Source organism: Mustela lutreola, chromosome 2, assembly GCF_030435805.1.
Source record: "Mustela lutreola isolate mMusLut2 chromosome 2, mMusLut2.pri, whole genome shotgun sequence".
NCBI classification, from domain to species: domain Eukaryota; kingdom Metazoa; phylum Chordata; class Mammalia; order Carnivora; family Mustelidae; genus Mustela; species Mustela lutreola.
The window spans coordinates 11,379,723-11,402,591 of NC_081291.1; the positions used below are offsets into that span (position 1 = coordinate 11,379,723).

General features: G+C 39.2%; 1 protein-coding gene across 1 annotated transcript; it reads right to left on the reverse strand.

Moving 5' to 3' along the window:
* Positions 1-12,001: 12,001 nt before the first annotated feature.
* On the reverse strand, positions 12,002-12,931 carry LOC131825727 (olfactory receptor-like protein OLF4). Its single transcript, XM_059165132.1, has one exon. The coding sequence runs from the start codon at positions 12,929-12,931 to the stop codon at positions 12,002-12,004; it is 930 nt and encodes a 309-aa protein (XP_059021115.1).
* Between the last annotated feature and the right edge of the window lie 9,938 nt (positions 12,932-22,869).

Consider the following 22,869-nt stretch of genomic DNA (forward strand, 5'->3'; position numbering starts at 1 on the left):
TATTTTATTGCAAAAAATATCTTACTAAAAATCAATAGAGAAACTGTGATTTACAACAATTAATTGAAAGGCTGATAATTATAGATAAATAAACATATAATATATGGGCACATAACAATAATAGACAAATAAACCTGGTGATCAAATATAGCAATCTTTGCTTGAGAACACTAATGGTTTGAAAACTCAAGAAAGAAATCTCTTTCACACCCCTCACCCTAAGAAAATACTCTGGGGATATCACATTGGTTAGGTTGGAATCCTTAAACAAGTAACAAAGGAGTACTTTCCAATTTTGTTGTCAGAATTGTGAAGTGTTACAATGTGTTGGGGAGGCTGGGTACCTAGCTGGCTCAGTTGTTAGCGCATGGGACACTTGATCTTGGCATTATGAGTTCAAGTCCCATGTTGGGTGCAGAGATTACTTAAAATTAAAAGAAAAATACAGATATGCTTTAACTCAGGGTTTCTCGATCTCACGCTATGGACATTCTGGGCCAGATCCTACTCTGTGGTGGGTTGTGTCCTATGCATTTTGGGTTATTTAAAGCATCCCTGGCCTCCACACAACATTACCTAGTGTGATAGCCCCAAAATGTCTTCAAACATTGCTAGATATTCCCTGAAGGATGGAATCAGCTTTGGTTGGGAAACATAGTTTTAACTATTTAAAAATATTTTGTAGCATTTATACAAGTGTAAGGAGAAAAAAATGAAAGAATATCTTAAGTGTAAGAGGCACAGAAAAAATAAAATACAAAAAAGAGTGGAACATCTAACACATACACACACAAAAACCTAATTCCTAACATTAAAAAAAAAAAAAGAAAAGAAAAGAAAGAAAAGCAGAGCCACACCATGACATGTCATGCAGGCATTGAAGTAATGAATTAGTGTTCCACTTGGTTGACTAGAGGGACATGTATAAGGTACTCCTGAGTCACAAGGACTGGGGAAGAAAAGCTAGAAAAAAAGATTTTGCCAGAACATAAAGAGTACTTATGATATGCATAGGTCTCTTTTTATACATTTGAATTGAAAGTGTGTGAATATGTTAGTGTGCATAATACAGGACACTTTTAAAAGAAATGAAAATTTTTGGAAGAACAGTGAAAATGCACTTAGGTTAAGTAGAGTGGCTTATAAAGATATATAGAACAAGATGGCTTATGGAAGGTAAAGGTGATTCATGTTAAACATAAAGAAGAATGCCTTCCATGTGATAACATTTCTATTTTAGAAATATAGGTCCAATAATAAAAGGGCAAAAGGAACAATAAGGAATACAGAGACTTGAACACTAGTTCAATATGTATAAAGGGTGATTTGTGAGGAATAAGTATGCATTCACTTTCATTTTCCAGAAAGCAAATAATCACAAATGAAGCATATTAAGGTAACAGATTAATTATTTCACACACAAAAAAACAAACAAACAAACTACAGAAACAAACAAACTACAAAAAGCAGTGAAAGGAATATATTGTGATTAGGTCCCAGACTTTACCACACAATACTCTCACACATTCTGCACAAATACATCTACACATACATAAAAAAGTAAAATGGCAAGTAGCTAATTGGTGAAATAAATAGCAATATTTTGCTTGAGAGAATGTAATAAGAAACAGGAATAAAACTACTCTGACCCCACTATGCAAAAACCAAGGACTCCCAGACAAAATGTCAACAGAGAAAGTGATTTGGCTAGCTAACCCAGAATTTAGGGTCACAGGTAATGAGGTAATTGTAAAAGAAGCTCATTAGCATACACTTATGCACATAATCCTCTTAAAATTTTTCATTTGAATACTCAAAGGAAGCACTGTGATATGTATGTTTCATGCATTGCCCTTGTAAGAATGTAACTCTGTGGGGGCATCTGGGTGGCTCATTGGGTTAAAGCCTCTGCCTTAAGCTCAGGTCATGATCCCAGGGTCCTGGGATCAAGCCCCCACATCTGGCTCTCTGCTTCACAGGGAGCCTGCTTCCTCCTCTCTCCCTCTCTGCCTACCTGTGATCTCTCTCTGTCAAATAAATAAATAAAATCTTAAAAAAGAAAAGGAAGTTACTCTGTGAATTCCGTTCTCAGGATTTTAATCATTACTAGAGAAATGTAGTCTCCTATGTCTCGTCTTAAAAATGACATGTCCTCACTTCACTGTATATCCCTTTACAGCTAATACTTGACTTTTCTACTCTGGTTAATTGCAAAGATCCTTGGTCTTATGTTCTATGTTAATGCTTCCCATCCCCTGTCTATTTGGGCTTCCATTAGTATGATTTACTTGTTAAAGTTGAACCTTGTATTTCTGAGTTCAATATTAACTTCTATATTTAGCATTATTAAACACATTATAAACACATAAATGAATAATTAATAAATGTCTTGATCAATCTAGCAAACAGTCACAGCAAACTCTCAGCTCTGGGCTAGGCTGGATTGGCCCTCAGATGACCTCAGGTAAATGCTCTTGACTTTCATTCTCTTGACCTTCTCCTGCCCTGTCCCTCCTGGGCAGCAGAACTCATCTTGATAGGGTGTCTGAGAGGAAGGTCTCTACATGGAAATAAAAATACCTGTCTGACTGATAGACATTGGAGGATAAAGCTCTGTCCCCAGATAAGAGAGCAGGGATGGGTCAGACTCCAGTGCTCCATCCAGACTTAGAACTGCACAGAAAAAGACCAGGTCTTGTCCATTCCAAGGTTGTCCACCCTGTGGGACTGTAGCAGAGGACTTATTTACAGCTGCTTTGTTCTGCTCATTAGGCACATTTTCCTCTTGTTCCTCCCACCTTTAGGCACATGAATTCCCTATTGGATGTTGGTGTGGACAAAAAGGAAATTTTTCCTGTTGATTTCCTGTTCCTAAGAGATTGGGTAATAAGCAAGGTGAAGTCAATTCTTTTCTTACTCTTCTTTTTAAAGATTTTATTTATTTGATAGAGACAGTGACAGAGGGAACACAAGTAGGGGGAGGGGGAGAGAGAGAAGCAGGATTCCTGCTGAACAGGGAGCCCCAATGCTATGACATTTGCCTTTGAGAGATCTAAACTCCCAGCACCTTATCCCGATCCTGAGTGAAATTTTTCTCCTGTTTGAGACTGAGGAATTGGTTTTGACTAGGTCTCTTGGGTTCTTCAAAGAATTGACTAGTGGTGGAGACGCAATCCCTGCTATCTCTAGAAATTTACTTTCCTCTTTTTCAACAAAGATTAAAAGTTTCTTCCTTTATATAAAACCTTGGGCCCTACACTCCTTGGGTTCATGGACATTTTGCCAAAACAATTAGGAATTTCACTATTCTACCTCAAGTTCAGAGCTATGGTACTATAAAATGTTTGTTGATTATAAGAGATGTATTTAGATCTTTAGATCTGAGTTTAGCACCTTATATGAATTGCCTGATTTAGGGCTGCCTGGGTGGTTCAGTGGGTTAAGCCTCTGCCTTCGGCTAAGGTCATGATCCCAGGGTCCTGGCTCTCTGCTCAGCGGGGAGCCTGCTTCCTCCTCTCCCTCTGCCTGCCTCTCTGCCTACTTGTGATCTCTTTCTGTCAAATAAATAAATAAAATCTTAAAAAGAAAAAAAAATTGCCTGACTTAATTTTTATAGAAGCCCATTCTGTGAGGAAGCACTAGTGTGAGCTCCATTCCCCCACGAAGACAGGAGGCTTGTGGAATTTAGTGATCTTCTCTAAACTATCATTGCAGAAATGGATGGGTGTTGACTGCATCCTGTCAGGGTTCTCTCAGTTTTCAAACTCTGTGCTGGTGGTCCCAACCAGAGGTGATTCTCTACCCCTGACTATATCTGGCAAAGTCTGAGGGAAGCTGCTAAACACCTCCACTGAGTAGAACATCTTCCAACACAAATATTGACCTTGCCTCAAGGGTCAAATTGAGAATGTTAGAAAAACATACTCTAGACCAGCACTTCTTCTCCAACTTCAAAGTACATAAGAATCACCTAGTATTCTGTTTTTTTATTCCTTTTCAGTGTAACAGTTTTCATTGTTTAGCACTGAACCCAGTGCTCAATTCAATCCGTGCCCTCTCTACCACCTGAATCACCTGGTTCTCCCAACATCCCACCCCCCGCCCATTCAAAACCCTCAGATTGTTTTTCAGAGTCCATAGTCTTTCATGGTTCACTCCCCTTTCAATTTCCCTCAGCTCCCTTCTCCTCTCCATTTCCCCTTGTCCTCCATAATATTTGTCATGCTCCACAAATAACTGAAACCATATGATAATTGATTCTCTCTGCTTGACTCATTTCACTCACCATAATCTCTTCCAGTCCCGTCCAGGTTGCTACAAAAATTGGGGATTCATCCTTTCTAATGGAGGCATAATACTCCATAGTGTATATGGACCACATCTTCTTTATCCATTCATCCGTTGAAGGGCATCTTGGTTCTTTCCATAGTTTGGCGACCGTGGCCATGGCTGCTATAAACATTGGGGTACAGATGGCACTTCTTTTCACTACATCTGTATCTTTGGGGTAAATACCCAGTAGTACAATTGCAGGGTCATAGGGAAGCTCTATTTTTAATTTCTTGAGGAATCTCCACACTGTTCTCCAAAGTGGCTGCACCAACTTGCATTCCCACCAACCACCAGGCTCACCCAACCTTCCACTCCCTCCCCTCCAAAACCCTCAGTTTTTTTCTCAGAGTACAGAGTCTCTCATGGTTTGTCTCCCTCTCCAACTTCCCCCAACTCCCTTTTATCTATTGAAGGACAACTTGGCTCCTTCCACAGTTTGGCTATTTTCAACATTGCTGCTATGAACGTTAGAGTGCCAGTGCCCCTTCTTTTCACTACATCTGTATCTTTGTAAATACCTAGTAGTGCAATTTCTGGGTCATAAGGGAGCACTATTTTTAACATTTTAGTGAAACTTCATACCGTTTTACAGAGTGGCTGTACCAACTTGCATTCTCACTAACAGTGTAAGAGGGTTCCCCATTCTCCATATCCTTGCCAACATCTGTTGTTTCCTGTATTGTTAATTAGTGATTATACTGGTGTAAGGTGATGTCTCATTCTGGTTTGGACTTGAATTCCCCTGGTGGCAAATGATGTTGAATATTTTTTCATGTGTCTGTTATCCATTTCTATGACTTCTTTGGCGAAGTGTCTGTACATGACTTCTGCCATTTTTAAATTTTTTTTAATTAAAAATATTAATGCATCAAAACACAGATAAACATAACAAATACTTTGGCAAAACATGCAGAATGCATGTTTTCTAGGCAGGTAATTATAAAGTGAATAAAAACATTTGTTGACCATTTTATTTTGTAAGAGCAGATCAATAATTCAAGAAAAAATATTGACTTTTTTACCAAGTTAAAACAGAATTTTAAGTTTCCATGCACAGAGTTTGATATTAAAGATAACTTATTTATTTAAATTTATCTTAATTTTATTTATTCTGCCGATTTTTTGACTGGGTCATCTGATGATCTGAATAGACCAATAACTAGTAATGCAGGAAATATAAAGGGGGTTCTATAAAAAAGGAAAAATCCTAAGAATATAATTGAAGAGAAATATAGAGACAATCTACAGAAAGAAAGACTTCAAAGGTAACTTGATGTCAATAAAAATGTATCTCTCAATAATCACTCTCAAAGTGAATGGCCTAAATGCACCCATAAAACAGCACAGGGTTGCAGATTAGATAAAATGATAGGACCCATCCATATGTTGTCTACAAGAGAAACATTTTGAACCTAAAGATACACCCAGACTGAAAGTGAAGGGATGGAGAAGCATATTTCATGACAATAGGCCTCAAAAGATGACTGGGGTAGCGATTCTCATATCAGACAAATTAGATTTTAAACTAAAGACTGTAGTCAGAGATACAGAAGGACACTATATAATTCTTAAAGTGACTATCGACCAAGATGATCTAACAATTGTAAATATCTATGCTCCTAATATGGGAGCAGACAATTACATAAGAAAACTGTTAATCAAGATATAGAGTCATACTGATATGAATACATTAATAGTAGGAGATCTTAACACGCCTCTCTCAGAAATAGACAGATCATCAAAGCAAAAAATCAATAAAGAAGTAAGAGCATTGAATGACACATTGGACTGGATGGACCTCATAGTTATACAGAACATTCCACCCTAAAACAACAAAATACTCATTCTTCTCAAGTGCACATGAAACCTTCTCCAGAATAGACCACATACTGGGTTACAAATCAGGACTCAACCGATACCAAAAGATGGAGATTATTCCCTTCATATTTTCAGATCACAATGCTTTGAAACTGGAGCTCAATCACAAGGAAAAGTTCACAAGGAAATCAAACACCTGAAAGCTGAAGACCACCTTGCTAAAGAATGCTTGGATCAACCAGGAGATCAAAGAAGAATGGAAACAATTCATGGAAACCAATGAGAATGACACACTTCAGTCCAAAACCTATGGGATGCAGCAAATGCGGTCCTAAGGGGGAAATACATAGCCATCCAAGCCTCCCTCAAAAAAAAAAAAAAAAAAAAAGAAAAATCCAGAATACACCAGCTGTCTCTACACCTTAAAGAACTGGGGAAACAACAAAAAACCAACTCCACACATAAGAAAGGAAATCATCAAGATTAGAGCAGAGATCAATGAGGTAGAAACCAGAGATACAGTAGAACGTATCAATGAAACTAGAAGGTGGTTTTTTGAAACAATCAATAAGATCAATAAACTATTGGCCATACTAATCCAAAAGACAAGAGAGAAAACCCAAATTCATAAAATTATGAATGAAAAGGGAGAGATCACAACGAACACCAAGGAAGTAGAAACAATCATCAGAAGTTATTATCAACAGTTTTATGCCAATGAGCTAAGCAACCTAGATGAAATGGATGCATTCTTGGAAAATGATCAACTCCCAAAATTGAACCAGAAAGAAATTGACAACCTAAATTGACCAATATCTAGTAACGAGATTGAAGCAGTAATCAAAAACCTCCAAAAAAGTGCTCGCTTCGGCAGCACATATACAAAAACCTGCAAAAAAAAAAAAAAAAAAAAAAAAAAAAAAGAGCCCAGGAACTGATGGATTCCCTGGGGAATTCTACCAAACTTTCAAAGAAGAAATAACACCTATTCTCCTGAAGCTATTTCAAAAAATTGAAGTAGAAGGAAAACTTCCGACTCTTTCTACGAAGCCAGCATTACCCTGATCCCCAAATCAGGCAAAGACCCTATCAAAAAAAAGAATTTCAGACCAATATCGCTGATGAATATGGCTGCTAAGATTCTCAACAAGATCCAAGCAAACAGGATCCAACAGCACATTAAAAAGATTATCCACCATGACCAGGTGGGATCCATCCCTGGGCTACAAGGATGGTTCAACATTCGAAAATCAATCAATGTGATAGAACAAATCAATAAGAGAAGAGAGAAGAATAAACATTGTCACAATATCTCTACTGCCTAGAGCAATCTATACTTGTAATGCCATTCCGATCAAAATTCCAATGGTATTTTTCAAAGAGATGGAGCAAATAATCCTAAAATTTGTATGGAATCAGAAGAGACCCCGAATCATGAAGGAAATGTTCAAAAACAAAAATAAAACTGGGGGCATCATGTTACCTGATTTCAAGCTTTACGACAAAGCTGTGATCACCAAGACAGCATGGTACTGGCATAAAAACAGACACATAGACCAGTGGAACAGAGTAGAGAGCCCAGATATGGACCCTCCACTCAATGGTCAATTAATCTTTGACAAAACAGGAAAAAAATATACAGTGGAAAAAAGAGAGTCTCTTCAATAAGTGGTGCTGGGAAAACTGGACAGCTATATGCAAAAGCATGAAACTCGACATTCTCTTACACCATACACAAAGATCAACTCAAAATGGATAAAAGACCTCAACGTGAGACAGGAATCCATCAGAATCCTAGAGGAGAACATAGGCAATAACCTCTTCGATATCAGCCACAACAATTTCTTTCAAGATATGTCTCCAAAGGCAAAGGAAACAAAAGCAAAGATTAACTTTTGGGACTTCATCAAGATCAAAAACTTCTGCACAACAAAGGAAACAGTCAACGAAACAAAGAGGCAACCCACGAAATGGGAGAAGATATTTGCAAATGACAGTACAGACAAAAGGTTGATATCCAGGATCTATAAAGAACTCCTCAAACTCAACACAGACAATCATGTCAAAAATGGGCAGAAGATATGAACAGACACTTCTCCAATACAGACATACAAATGACTATCAGACACATGAAAAAATGTTCATCATCACTAGCCCTCAGGGAGATTCAAATTAAAACCACATTGAGATATCACCTTACACCAGTTAGAATGGCCCAAACTAGCAAGACAGGAAACAACATGTGTTGGAGAGGATGTGGAGATAGGGTAACCCTCCTACACTGTTGGTGGGAATGCAAGTTGGTGCAGCCTCTTTGGAGAACAGTGTGGAGATTTCTCAAGAAATTAAAAATAGAGGTTCCCTATGACCCTGCAATTGCACTCCTGGGAATTTACCCCAATGATACAGATGGAGTGAAAAGAAGTGCCATCTCTACCCCAATGTTTATAGCAGCCATGGCCACAGCCACAAAACGGTGGAAAGAACCAAGATGCCCTTCAACAGACGAATGGATAAGTAAGATGTGGTCCATATACACTATGGAGTATTATGTCTCCATCAGAATGGATGAATCCCCAGCTTTTGTAGCAACATGGATGGGCCTGGAAGAGATTATGCTGAGTGAAATAAGTCAAGCAGAGAGAGTCAATTATCATATGGTTTCAGTTATTTGTGGAGCATAACAAATATCATGGAGGACAAGGGGTGTTAGAGAGGAGAAGGGAGTTAGGGTAAATTGGAAGGGGAGGTGAATCATGAGACACTATGGACTCTGAAAAACAATCTGAGAGGTTTGAAGTGGTGAGGTTGTGGGAGGTTGGGGTACCAGATGGTGGGTATTATAGAGGGCACGGATTGCATGGAGCACTGGGTGTGGTGAAAAAAATAATGAATACTGTTTTTCTGAAAATAAATAAATCAATTTAATAAAAAAAAAAAAAAAAGAAAGGATGAATCCCCAACTTCTTCAGCAACATGGATGGGACTGGAAAAGATGATGCTGAGTGAAATAAGTCAAGCAGAGAGTCAATTGTCATATGGTTTCACTTATTTGTAGAGCATGACAAATAGCATGGAGGAGAAGGGGAGATAGAGAGGAGAAGGGAGTTGAGGGAAATTGGAAGGGGAGGTAAAGCATGAGAAACTATGGACTCTGAAAAACAACCTGAGGGTTTTGAAGGGGCGGGGGGCTGGGAGGTTGGGGGAACCAGGTGGTGGGTATTAGAGAGGGAATGGATTGCATGGAGCACTGGGTGTGGTTCAAAAATAATGAATACTGTTTTTCTGAAAATAAATAAATCAATTTAATAAAAAAAAAATAATGAATATGGTCATGCTGAAAATAAATAAATAAATAAAATGAAAAAGATATCGAGGAATGTTGGTGGCCTCATGCCTAGAAGGGGTTGACCCAATAGAGCAACCGTTCTTGGGAACCTCTTCAACCGAGGACCTTCACAGGTGGCGAGCCAGAGTGCCACTGTGTCTCCCTGGTGATTGTTATGAGAACATTGTGAGGTTTGGCTTGTTGCCATTGCAACTGCTGTCTCAAGACTAAACTAATAAGGCTCCTATGTTTTGTGAATATTGAGTTATGGCCTAGGTGTCCAAACCACGAAGGTCAAGGCTGTCTGGATCTCTGCATGGCCAGCTACTCTCAGGCCAAGATAGAAACTAGCACCAGATGTACAGGAGGTGATTCCCTTACTGTGTGGTATAAATCAGAACTCTGCAAAATAAACTTGGGCACTATTGGACATCCTCATTGGTGCTCCTCCTGCCCCCATCTCTTTGTCTCTTGATTTCTTTTCACCATCCTCTTACCCTCACGTTCCTGGTCGATTTTTGCACTGGCTGCAACAGAGGAATAAGTCTAAACAAAGGGGAAAAGGATCTCTACTCTAGAAACTACAGAGCACTTATGAAAGAAATTGAGGAAGAAACAAAAAGATGGAAAAACATTCCTTGCTCATGGTTTGGAAGAATAAACATTATTAAAATGTATATCCTACCTAGAGCAATTACCCTTTCAACACCATCACTATTAAAATACCTTTGGCATTTTTCAAAAAGCTGGAATGAATAATCCTAAAATTTGTGTAGAACCAGAAAAGACCCTGAATTGCCAGGGGAATGATGAAAAAGAAAACACAAAGCTAGGTACATCATGTTGCCTCACTTCAAGCTATATTACAAAGATGTGATCACCAGGACAGCATGGTATTGGCACAAAAACAGACACATAGATCAATGGAACATAAGAGAGACTCCAAAAATGGACCTTCAACTCTATGGTTAAGTAATCTTTGACAAATCATGAAAAAATACCCAATGGAAAAAAGACAGTCTCTTCAATATATGATGCTGGAAAACTGGACAGCTACAGTACATATAAAAGAATGAAGCTAGACCATTCCCTTAAACCATACAGCAAGATAAACTCAAAATGAAAGAAAAACCTCCATGTGAGGCTAGAATCCATCAAAATCCTAGAGGAGAACACAAGCAGTAACCTCTTTGACATTGTCCTCAGCAGCTCTTTAAGACATATCTCCAAAGGCAAGGGAAACAAAAGCAGAAATGAACTTTTGGGACTTCATCAAGATAAAAAGCTTCTGCACAGGAAAGGAAACAGTCAACAAAACAAAGAGGCAACCCACAGAATGGGAGAAGACATTTGCAAACGACTTTACAGATAAAGAGCTGATATCCAAGATGTAGAAAGAAATTCTCAGCTCAACCCTCAAAAAACAAATAACCCAGTAAAAAATGGAGTAAACACTTTTTAAGGTGTGGGACACTATTGCCAGAGAGGCAATCAAGCTATCCCCAGCTGTGAAATACCTCTTCAGAAAGTCCTGGGTAACCTCAACATGACACATGAGTGACCCTGCATTCTCCTTCAGCAGCTGAATTCTACTCATATAAAATTTTCTAATACACCCTGAACCCACAGTCCTCTAACCATTCTGGCCATGGACCCTGATGAGAGCTGATATCTCAGGACTACTTTCTTTCTCTCTATGTAAATGCCTCTTTTCCCTTCTGAGACTTTCCCAAGTGACCTTTGCTATCCCATATGCCCTTCAGAACCTGTGAGTAATAAAACTGGTTTTATTAGAGTTCTCTGATGGGTGTTGCTGAGGTATGTCTTTTACTCAAAATAAGAACCCAAGGGTTGGTGCAGCCACAGCACAGGCTCTAGTCAGGGAAGTGTCTGTTGGAATCTCCACAAGTACAGGGATGCAGGGGAGTGACTGGGGTTTCCTGCCTGAGCATCCCTGTCCATAGCCTGAGACATAAAGGGAGCAATGTCCATGTCCACATTTTCAGGAAGAGAAATGAAGGTAGTGATGTAACAAGACTGACAGACTCTAGGTGAAAACTGGGTTTTGCATTCTCCTCTACAATAAAGTTGTGTGAAGGGCTTAGTGGCTAAGTATAGTTACTTCCATATGAAGAATACAGATCATGGTTATCCTCTTGAGAAATCTAAGTAAAATGTACATGGAATGTCATAAGTCATTTGAAATGAAATGAGTTTATAAAGAATCCAAACTGCCCCATGAAAGATACAGAATTTACCAGGCATTTGTGATCCAGGGTTGGGGAAAACATTAGAAATGTATTTAATTGAAAAGGAGGAAAATGTGTGTATCAGACTGAGTAGAAGCTTAATAAAGTGAGTTAATTAAATGCATGGAGAAGTTGAAATCAATCAAATGGAAATTCCAAGAAATAAATGAAGCAGATTCTACTTCCAAATCCAAATCAAGACTAGCAGTTGTTTGCTCTGAAGCTGTGAGCCCTGCAAACATGGACACTTCTTCGTCCATGGGGGTATTGGCTCTTACACCGGAACCCCAATGATTCTTTTCAGAGCCAACTTTATGTCTTTGTTCCTCAGGCTGTAGATGAAGGGGTTCAGCATGGGTGTCACCACTGTGTACATCACTGAGGCTACTGCACTTGAGTGGGGGCTCTGGGGAGCAGCAGAGCTAAGGTACACTCCTAAGCCAGTAGAATAAAATAAGGAGACAATTGAGATGTGAGATGCACAAGTGGAAAATGCTTTATATTTGCCCTGAGCTGACGATATTCCACATATGGTGGAAACTATCTTAGAGTAAGAGTAAACAATCCCAGCTAGGGGAGCACCAGCCAGCAGCACAGTATTAAAGTATATCACCAGGTCATTAAGGAAGGTGTCAGAACAGGCACGGCCAACTACCTGGTTGAGTTCGCAGAAAAAATGGGGGATTTCCAAGACAGTACAAAAAGTCAGCCGCAAAACCATTAAGCTCTGTAACAAAGAATTGAGAACACTGATGACCCAGGACACCAGAACCAGCAGTCCACAGAGCTGGGGATTCATGATGACCATGTAGTGCAGGGGTTGACAGATGGCCATGAAGCGGTCATAGGCCATCACAGTCAGGAGAAAGACATCCAACTGTGCATAGAGTAGGAAAAAATACATCTGGCTGAGGCAGCCTGCATAGTTAATGACATTGTCCTGAGTCTGGATGTTCCACAGCATCTTGGGGATGGTGGTGGAGGTGAAACAGATGTCTACAAAGGACAGGTTGGCCAGGAAGAAGTACATGGGTGTGTGGAGGTGGGAGTCAGAGGCGACAGCCAGGACAAGAAGTAGGTTCCCAAACACAGTGATCAGGTACATGGAGAGGAAAAGCCCAAATATGAGGGGCTGCAGTTCTGGGCCCTCTGAAAATCCCAGAAGAAGAAAGTCTGAAATTTGTGTACCATTGCTTGCTTCCATATGGTGGAAATGACTATGAGGAAGGAAAAAAATGGTTAATTTTCAAGCAAAAGAGCTTCATTTATTACCCTTTACTTTTTAAGTTTTTAAAGTTTTATTCAAATTCCAATTAGCTAGCATACAGGGTAGTATGAGTTTCAGATGGACAGTTTAGTGATTCTATACTTCCATACAACATCCAGTGGTCATCCTGACAAGTTCCCCCCCTTTATCCCATTACCTATTTCAACCCCTCCCCCCACCTGCCACCTTCTGGTAAGCAGCAGTTTGTTCACTAGATTAAGAATACTGTGACTGGGGCACCTGGGTGGCTCAGTGGGTTAAACCCCTATCTTCGGCTCGGGTCATGATCTCAGGGTCCTGGGATCTAGTCCTGCATTGGGCTCTCTGCTCAGCAGGGAGCCTGCTTCCTCCTCTCTCTCTGCCTGCCTCTCTGCCTACTTGTTATCTCTCTCTGTCAAATAAATAAATAAATAAATAAATAAATAGAAAGAATACGGTGACTAGGGGCACCTGGGTGGCTCAGTGGGTTAAAACCTCTGCCTTCGGCTCAGGTCATGATCCCAGGTCCTGGGATCAAACCCTGCATCAGGCTCTCTGCTCAGCAGGGAGCCTGCTTCCCCCTCTCTCTCTGTCTGCCTCTCTGCCTACTTGTGATCTCTATCTGTCAAATAAATAAATAAAATCTTAAAAAAAAAGAATACTGTGACTAACATGACACAATAAAAAAGAAAGAAAGAAAGAAAAGATTTAAAAGGAAAAGAAAGGGTCTGGATCTTGGTTTGACTCTCTCTTTTGTTTTCCCTATGATCATTTGTTTTGTTTCTTATTTTCTACATATGACTGAAATCATAAGGTAATCACTTTTGTCTGAGTGTCTTACTTCACTTAGCATAATACATTCTAGTTCTATCCACCTCATTGCAAATGGCAATATTTCATTTTTTTATACCTGAGTATTATTCCACTGTATACATATGCTATTTCTTTTTTATCCACTCTTCAGTTAATGAACACTTGGGTGGTTTCCACCATTTGGCTATTGTAAATAATCCTGTAAATGTTATCTCTTTGAATTTGTATTTTTGTATCTTTGTGTAAATACCCCAGCAGTGCAATTACAGGATCATAGGGTAGTTCTATTTTTAACTTTTTGAGGAACCTCCATACTGTTTTCCAGAGTGACTACACCAGTTTCTGTTCCTACCAACAGGCTAGAAGTTTCCCCTTCTCCACCTCATGCCAACAATGGTTGTTTCTTATGCTGTTGATTTTAGCCATTCTGACAGGTCGAGATGATACCCACATTGTAGGTTTGATTTGTAGCAAATGGGCATTATTAAAAGAGTGACATGCTAAAATGTATATTTTGCAATCAAGAAAGAAATATGCATATTTGTATAGATCCAATCCCACTTAAGGGAACTTACCTGGCATCCCTGAGTAAGAATTTCTGTCCATTCAGCCTTTTCCCTAAGAGATCCTGTATTACAGGGTTTTTTTTTTTTTTCATTTAATTCTTTATTTTTTTTATTAAATTGATTGATTGATTTTCAGCATAACAGTATTCATTATTTTTTCACCACACCCAGTGCTCCATGCAATCCGTGCCCTCTATAATACCCACCACCTGGTACCCCAACCTCCCACCGCCCCCCGCCACTTCAAACCCCTCAGATTGTTTTTCAGAGTCCATAGTCTCTCATGATTCATCTCCCCTTCCAATTTACCCCAACTCCCTTCTCCTTTCTAACTCCCCATGTATTACAGTTTTAATGGGAAATGCTTTCCTTCATTTGAGGAATTTGTGTTGAGTATTGACATCTTCTAGACAAAGAGCATAGGGTACTGAGATAGAAAGCTCAATACAGCTTTCAGGTAAATACCTAGGAGTGCAATTGCTAGGCCATAGAGTAGCTCTATTTTTAACTTTTTGGGGACTTCTGTACTGTTTTCCAATGTGGCTGCATTGGTTTGCATTCCCAACAACAATACAAAAAGATTTCCCTTCCTCCACATCCTTGACAACACCTTTTGTTTCCTGTGTTGTTAATTTTAGCCATCCTTGTTGGTATGAAGTGGTATCTCTCTGTACTTTTGATTTGTATTTTCATATATATATATATATGAAATATACAATTCATATTGTATGAATATAAATTGTATACATATTCATACAATATGAATATATTTGCATGTATTCATACAAATACACACAAATGTATGTACATGTACATATACATACATATAATACATATATACATATATATGTATATATACACATAGATATATACAGCCATCAAAAGGAATGATATCTTGCCATTTGCAGTATCCTGGATGGAGCTAAGCAAAATAAGTCAGTTAGATAAAGACAATTACCATATGATTTCACTCATGTGTGGAATTTAAGAAACCAAACAAATGAACGTAGTGGAGGAAGAAAAGAAAGGCAAACCAGGAACAGACTCTTATCTGTAGAGAAAAAAACTGAAGGTTGCTGGAGGGAGTGGGTGAGAGATGGTTGAAATAGATGATAGAAATGAAAGAGGGCGCTTGTGGTGATAAGAATCCAATGTTGTAAGGAAACGCTAAATCACAAAATTCTACGTCTGAAATTAATATTGCACTGTATGTTAACTAACTGAAATTTAAATAAAGACTTGGAGAAAAAAATAAGAAAAGTCCACTTACTCCCATGATGGGGAAAGAATATGTGTAAACACAAAAAATCATATACCACGTCAGATGGTGAGAGAGGTAAGGAAGAAAAAAATGTCAGTGTAAAAAGGAGTGGATGGGAAGGCTGCTAAGCTTTTTTTTTTTTCCCTTAAGTCACTTCCTTGCATTTTGTCTTTTATTTTTAATGCTCACTTAGCCAATATATACTATGAATGGAAGGAATACTGAAGGAGGGTATGAAATTTTAATAGGAGTTCAAGAAGACCTAAAAAGATAGTGACATTTTAACAGAAGTTTCTAGAAAGACTGAGCAGGAAATAGGAGGATATCTGGGGGAGGTGGGTGACCAGAGGGAAATCAGAGCAAAGACTCTGCAGAAGGCACTTACTTCAAATATGCAGATATCAATATGAAGTCAGTGTGATGAGGGAATGAGCAAGAGGGAGAGTGATGATGAATGCTGCAGAGAATGTTGAGGAAGGAGGTGGCTTTCCTGCCACTGATGGTACCCTTCCCTCACATGGGAGGAAGTCCTTCCTTCACATGGTGAGTCCTTCCTTCACATGGTGTTCTTTGCATCTTATTAATTGTGTTCCAAGGTATTCTGTGAATAGAGATGGATCCCTTCCTTATTTTCATCCATTGGTGAATATTCTGGCATTTAAGGTTCACATATTGGGGTATATGAACTCTGATACCATTGCCCAGAGGACTGTTCATGCCCCATAACAAACACATACACTCAGTAAAACACATGCACATGCCACACGCACACACACACACACACACACACACACACAGTGCACTGTGGCCTCCTGGCACTGTGTAACTATCATGCTTTTCTTGCCTTCACCCACAATAATTTTGAAAGAATTGATACAAGGCAAGCTGTCAATATGAGATTATCTTTAACCCAAAGACTGTTTAAATAGTACTTGGATTCTAGTTAGTAAGCCTCTACTGGACATGGAAACACAGGGCTCCATTTTAATATGATAGTCTTGTATCCTGTTCATAAAGAAACATTAAAAAGAGTGTACAAAAACACAGAGAAGAATGAAATGGACGCAAGGGGTAAAAGAGGTCTAATAAGTTCAGGGGGTCTCTGAGAGAGTGTGATAACCTGAAAGCTTCCCTGGTTCTGGCAGCATTCCAGCCCCAGTCCCCATGCCCTAATGCCCAGGATAATTAACAAATCTGGAAAATAACAGTGAATCTAAACAAGAAACGAGTAGTATTTTTGTGAAATCAAAACATTTTACTGATTGACTATCCCTCTAGAAAAATGTGCAAAGGGAATAAACTTGCAATTTACAATGAAAAATATACAATGTATGGCAATAGAAGGGACTTTTAAAAGAATGTCAGATCTACTGCATATAAGCTGTTTGAACTTAGGAGAGACAACCAGTTCTTCTAAATGTGAATATCCTTATTCAAATAGTGTGATAGCAGTATCCATCCTGCTATGGTAGCAGACAGTGGTCATCAGTATATGTAAAAAGCTTACAATATAATTCTTTCCTGTGGGTAAATGGGGAATTATCACCAGGGAAGACATTTGGTTGAGTTTTTCTTCTACCTCAGAAATGTCTCCATAGTTTGCACACCTCTCAGTAATAAAGTATTACAAAGTAAATCTAGTTAGCATACCCTTCTTTGCATACTGAACACAATTTTTAAAAAGATTTTATTTATTTATTTTTTAGAGAGAGACAGAACTAGTAAGAAAGAGCATGAGCAGGAAGGAGAGGGAGAAGCAGCATCCCCACTGAGCAGGGAGCCCATGTGGGGCTCGATCCCAGGACACTGAGATCACGACCTGAGAAAAAGGCAGATGTTTAACCAACTGAGACACCCAGGAGCCCTTGAAGACAATGTTTTATGTGAATACTCAGTGTGAGAAGGTTGTGAGAAATGTATGTCTCAAGTACTGCTGTTGCAAGGGAATAGCTATCTGCATGGGTCTGGGGCTTTCTGTAAATGCAGAACAGGTTCAAGACCACCACATCTTATAGAGCTCACCACACATGCTACAAGCCTAATATACTGTTTTCCTGCTCCCTTAGCTGCAAAATTCCTTGGATGTGTTCTAATTTCCATGGAACCACATTAGGTCCCCCAGTCCCTTCCTCTTTTTTCATCCAGTTGGTCTTCAATTCCCACCATGTATCATCAACAATGATGCTTGTGTTGCAGAGTCCAGTGGACATTTCTCTTTTTTTCCAAGTGTACACTTCTTTTTTGAACACATTTCATAAATAATTATAAATGAGTTGACCTAGTCTCTGGTGACCTCAGACAAAAGTTCTCAGGTTCCAATCTCTCTGACACTCTTTTGAAATATCTCCTGGGCTCTCAGACTCACCTGGTTGGGGTCTCTAAGAAGAATGTCTCCGTGTGGAGGTCTGAATTCCTCCCTGGATGGTTGATGATAGAGACTGAAGCTCTGTTTCTAGGCAGGACAGCAAGAAGCAGTGAAGCATGGGTCCCCCAGCCAGACTTAGGAACACAAAATTAACAACCATGTCCTGGCCAGTCCAGGGTTTCACTTGCTTAAATTCTGCAGCAGAGGAGATATTACAGCTCCTCATATCTACTCATTAGGGACTGTCTCCATTGTTACTCCCACCTCAGAGTGCTCCCTTCCCCATGGGCCACTGATCTGGAAAGAAAGAAAAATTTTCCTGCTGAGACTGTGTTCCTGGGAGACCAGATTAGAAGTCAGGTGACTGCAGTTTCTATTTCTATTCTTATGAATTTCCCTGATTTCCAGAGTTCTAACCTCCTCGCTCTTTACCTCAACCTTGATATTGAATTTATTTAATTGAAGGTTTACATTGTCATTGGTAGCTTTGGGATGGTGTTAAAAAAGAAACTATGTGATCCTATTCGTGTGTGGTTTTAAAAGAAAAGTATCAGTACTCACTCTAGAATCTGAAATGAATTCTGTGTTTGATTCTTCAAACTGAGGGCCCCTGAGCTGACAGAAAATACACCTTTCACAAAGACAGACAGAATGAGACAGAATGATGTCCTCAAGACATTTCCACATCTTAACCTACAGAATCTTTGGATATGTCTTGTGTCACGGCAAGGGAGAATCAAGGTTGCAAATGGTATTAACATTGGTAGCCAGCTGACACTAGAATTAATTTATTCTGATTATCCAGGAGGACTCAATAGATCACAAGGGTCCTCCAGTTATGGAAGAGGGAGGCAGAAGTCCTGGAGTCAGAGAGAGATTTTGAAATGCTATTTTGATGGCTTTGAAAATAAAGGGAGGGCACATGAGCCAGGGAGTTTAGGTGGCTCTACAGCTGGAATAGGCAAGAAAACTTCTTCTCCCCAGTCCTCTAGAATGAACTCTTCTCTGCAGACAGAGTGATTTTAGCCGAGGGAGACTTATTTCAGACTTCTGACCTCCAGAAGTAACAGGAAAAAAAAAAACTGATTTTTTTAAGGCAACAGCATGGTCATTTGTTACAACCATAATAAAATCTAATCCAGACATTTATCCAATAACACTTTATTCAAGGGAAATGAATTCAGCCTTGAATCTTATTCATTTATATTCCCTTGGATAAGGATATTCTCTGTTGAAGTCCCACTTTATTAGAAAAAGTTATCTGAAATCACTTTGGAGTTGTTCAGCCCCAATAAAGTTGTACAGAAAATCTCCATGAGACATTCTGACTTACAGGTAGGTAGATGTGAGTTTGAATTACCCCTTTCCATTCAGTGCCTGATGGACAACGGTAATGTTTTTTCAGTTTTGTAGATCTTTTCCCCATCAGCACAAGAATGAGTATAAGTGATGTCAGAGAACACTTACGGGAAGGTAGATGTGATGGATTGACTGTCCAGGACACAGTGCCATCTAAGAAACACCATTTATTTACTCATTCACTCATCCACATGGCACATTATAAAGTAATTTTAGGAACCCTCACAATACTTAGGACAAAACAGTACACTTTAAATGTATTTTTTATATTATTTACTTATTTATTAAAGAGAGAGATGAGCAGGGGAGAGGGGTAGAGGAAGAAGACTCCCCACTGTGCCATGAGCCCAACAGGGGACTCGATCCTAGGACCCTAGGATCATGACCCAAGCTGAAGGCAGGCAGACTGACTGGGCCTCCTGGGTGCCCCTAAATGTATTGTTATACACAAACAATGGATCATGGGACACTGCATCAAAAACTAACGACGTACTGTATGGTGACTAACATAGCATTAATAAAATAAAATAAATAAATGTACATGACTGGAGAAAGATTGTGGCCAAAGGAAAGCAGACGCAAGACCAGGTGAATAACTACATGAGTAAACCAAATAACTATGATGAAATGTTACATTCTTGCCAAAACTGGGCCTCTGGTATGACTCTAAGAGTTTCAATGAAGACAAAGGACTCCGTGCTATTAGGAAATTTGGCTATGTAGATGGAAAAACTAAGACCAAAGAGTGTCCATATTCAATTATGGGTTAATTTGTCTCCATCATCAAAGAAGGTACATGCTGTCTCTATGCTAACATGAGGGACAAGGGTTCATTCCATCTCTGCTTCCACATCCACAGTGTGTGGTTTTCCAAGATATGCCAGCTGTGGGAGTCCCAGTGTTGTGTGTGAATTCTAGGAAAGGAGGAGCTTGAAAAGGGAAAGTCTTCTAAAGAACATTCCAGTATTCCCACTCAATAGCTTCTTATACTCTCTACCAACTCTCCATGATTGAAAGAGAAGGTGGGAAATATAGTATCTTAGCTGGTGTATGACCACCTCCAAGTGTAATCAGGTTCTAATAACAGAGAAGAGGAGAATGGATATGTTATGTAAGCAACCTCCTGCTCAATGATAAATTACAAGAGTCACAGTATCCATAACATGAAAAGAAACAATTGCTTGTTAGAAGCATGACCCTTCCTGACATGAAGGCAAAAAGACAATTCTCATGAAAGGCACATTGTGTGACTACAATGTGTGCAACCAATTCCTTTCAAGGAATCCAAAATATATTTTATTTACTGTTTCTTAATGTAGACTACCAGCATCACATAATGGATAATGGCCACACTGTAGGAGGGATGAGTCAGGATATTATTATCATGTCTCAGTTATTAAAGTGTGCTGATAAAAAATTGGCAACAAACCTTGACCACAGTTAAAAGTACCTATCCCATCTGAGCTACAAGAATATTCAGATTCCTGTGTAGTAACAACTAATGGCACCATCTTGATTAGCTGTATGAATTTTAATTTTGGTGGCTCCAAAGAACAAGTCACCATCTGATCCTACTTTGATATTCAAATTAATATTTCCTGGAGCTGTTGTAATTTTTATATACTGATCTTACATGAATTTGACAAGACAGATCTTGGATCCCTGAAGTTTGTAACCTGAAAACATTATCAGATTCTGGATGGGTGTCATTTTCCTTTGTCTCTCAATCTTGAAACAGTTTCCCTTTTTGGGTCATCCCTTACTGAATCAACATAAGAGACAAGGGAATGCTCTTGGGACTGTCTTTGGTGAGGTTGCGTGCATTCAGCAGGCATCAGCATAACTCTGAACCAAGGTACCAGGATTTCAATGGGCATCAAACTGATGTGTATTTTAATCACTCTGAGTGTGGAGAAATCCCATCTCAGGGACTCTGGGATTGTTTCTTTGGGCATTCTTCAGAGGAGAGGCCAAAGCTGAGGAAGGTTGCTCCCTCTACAAAAGAACTCCTCTGTTTGTGGATTCACACATGTAGTAAGGGAATTTAGTGAGAAAACAAAGGTTCACTTCCTTGTTTGAAACCATCAACTATATTTTAGATTCCTGATAATGTTGATACCAACAGCTGTCCCCAGTATTTTCAATGTTTTTGTGAGTTGGAGTTCCCTACTCCCTCAATATTTTCTAACATTAAATATGTAACAATTTTGTGGGCAGTTTTTCTTTTTTCTAATTTTTTAAAGGTTTATTGATTTATTTAAGTGAGAGGGTGTGGGTAGAGGCAGAGAGAAAGGAAGAGATAGTCTTAATATCCGCACTTATAGCCCAACCTGACACTGGGCTCTATCTCATGGCCCTTACACCACCACCTGAGCCAAAACCAAGACTCAGATAATTAACTGACTTAAGCTAACCAGGTACCCAGACAGGTATTTTTGAAGTGTGGGTGTGTGAATATGTATGCATACCAATCCTTTTTTTTTTAACTATTTAATTTATTTATTTGACAAAGAGAGACATAGTGATAAAGGGAACTCAAGCAGGGGGAGTGGGAGAGGGAGAAGCTGGCTTCCTATGGAGCATGAGACCCGATGAAAGAAGACATAATGTGAGCTTTCCAATGACATAGAAAAGAGTGCCACAAAATGACTATGCAAAATAATATAATCTGGCCACATAAGCAATGCAAATCACTGTGAAAGTTAAAGATATCTGCACTGAAAACTGAATGTAGAATTCATACACAGTGCTTGGAATAGTTAGACTATTGGTTGAAAATTATTGACTCCACACAGATGGCATAAAAAAGAACTCATTACTATCCTCCTTTACTTGCCCACATATGAAGTAAGGAGGTTTGAGGGAAGGAGTAGGGGAAATAAATATGAGGAGGTAAAAGTTGAAGGACTGAAAGCCACAGATGTTCTAGAACAATGCTACTCAGGCATGAAAAAGCAGGGGAATCCCCCGTGATCTTGTCACAATGTGGATTCTGATTCAGCAAGTCTGAATGTGACCTGAGTCTCTGCAAAGAAGCTCTGGACAATGCTGCTCCTGCTGGTCCATGGACTGCACTCTTAGGAGCTGGACTATAAGGGGCATGACTGCTTTGGAACGAGGACTACATTTCCATATGGCAGTGGTAGCAAGTGAAGGATGGAAGCATTTCAAATTCACCAACTATGGAAAAACAGGGTAGTTTTATTAATCCATTCCCTGGAAATAAAAGGCAATCACATTTCTGTGTTGTCAATGTGATGATCATTGAATGTTGATTTTTTTTTCTTTCCTTCTAGTTATTTCATCCACATGGAATCAGGAAATCAAACTTGTACTTCAGATTTTCTCCTTCTAGGATTTCCATCAAAATTGGAGGCTTAATTCATGCTCTTTGAGCTGTTCCTGTCCATATACTTAGTCACCTTCACTGGGAATCTGCTCATCATCCTGGCCATCTGCTCAGACACCCACCTCCACAGGCCCCTGTACCTCTTCCTCTCCAACCTGTCCTTTACTGACATTTGTTTCACCT

Excerpts from the sequence above, each read along its gene's own strand:
- LOC131825727 (XM_059165132.1), bottom strand. The coding sequence starts at position 12,931 with ATGGAAGCAAGCAATGGTACACAAATTTCAGACTTTCTTCTTCTGGGA.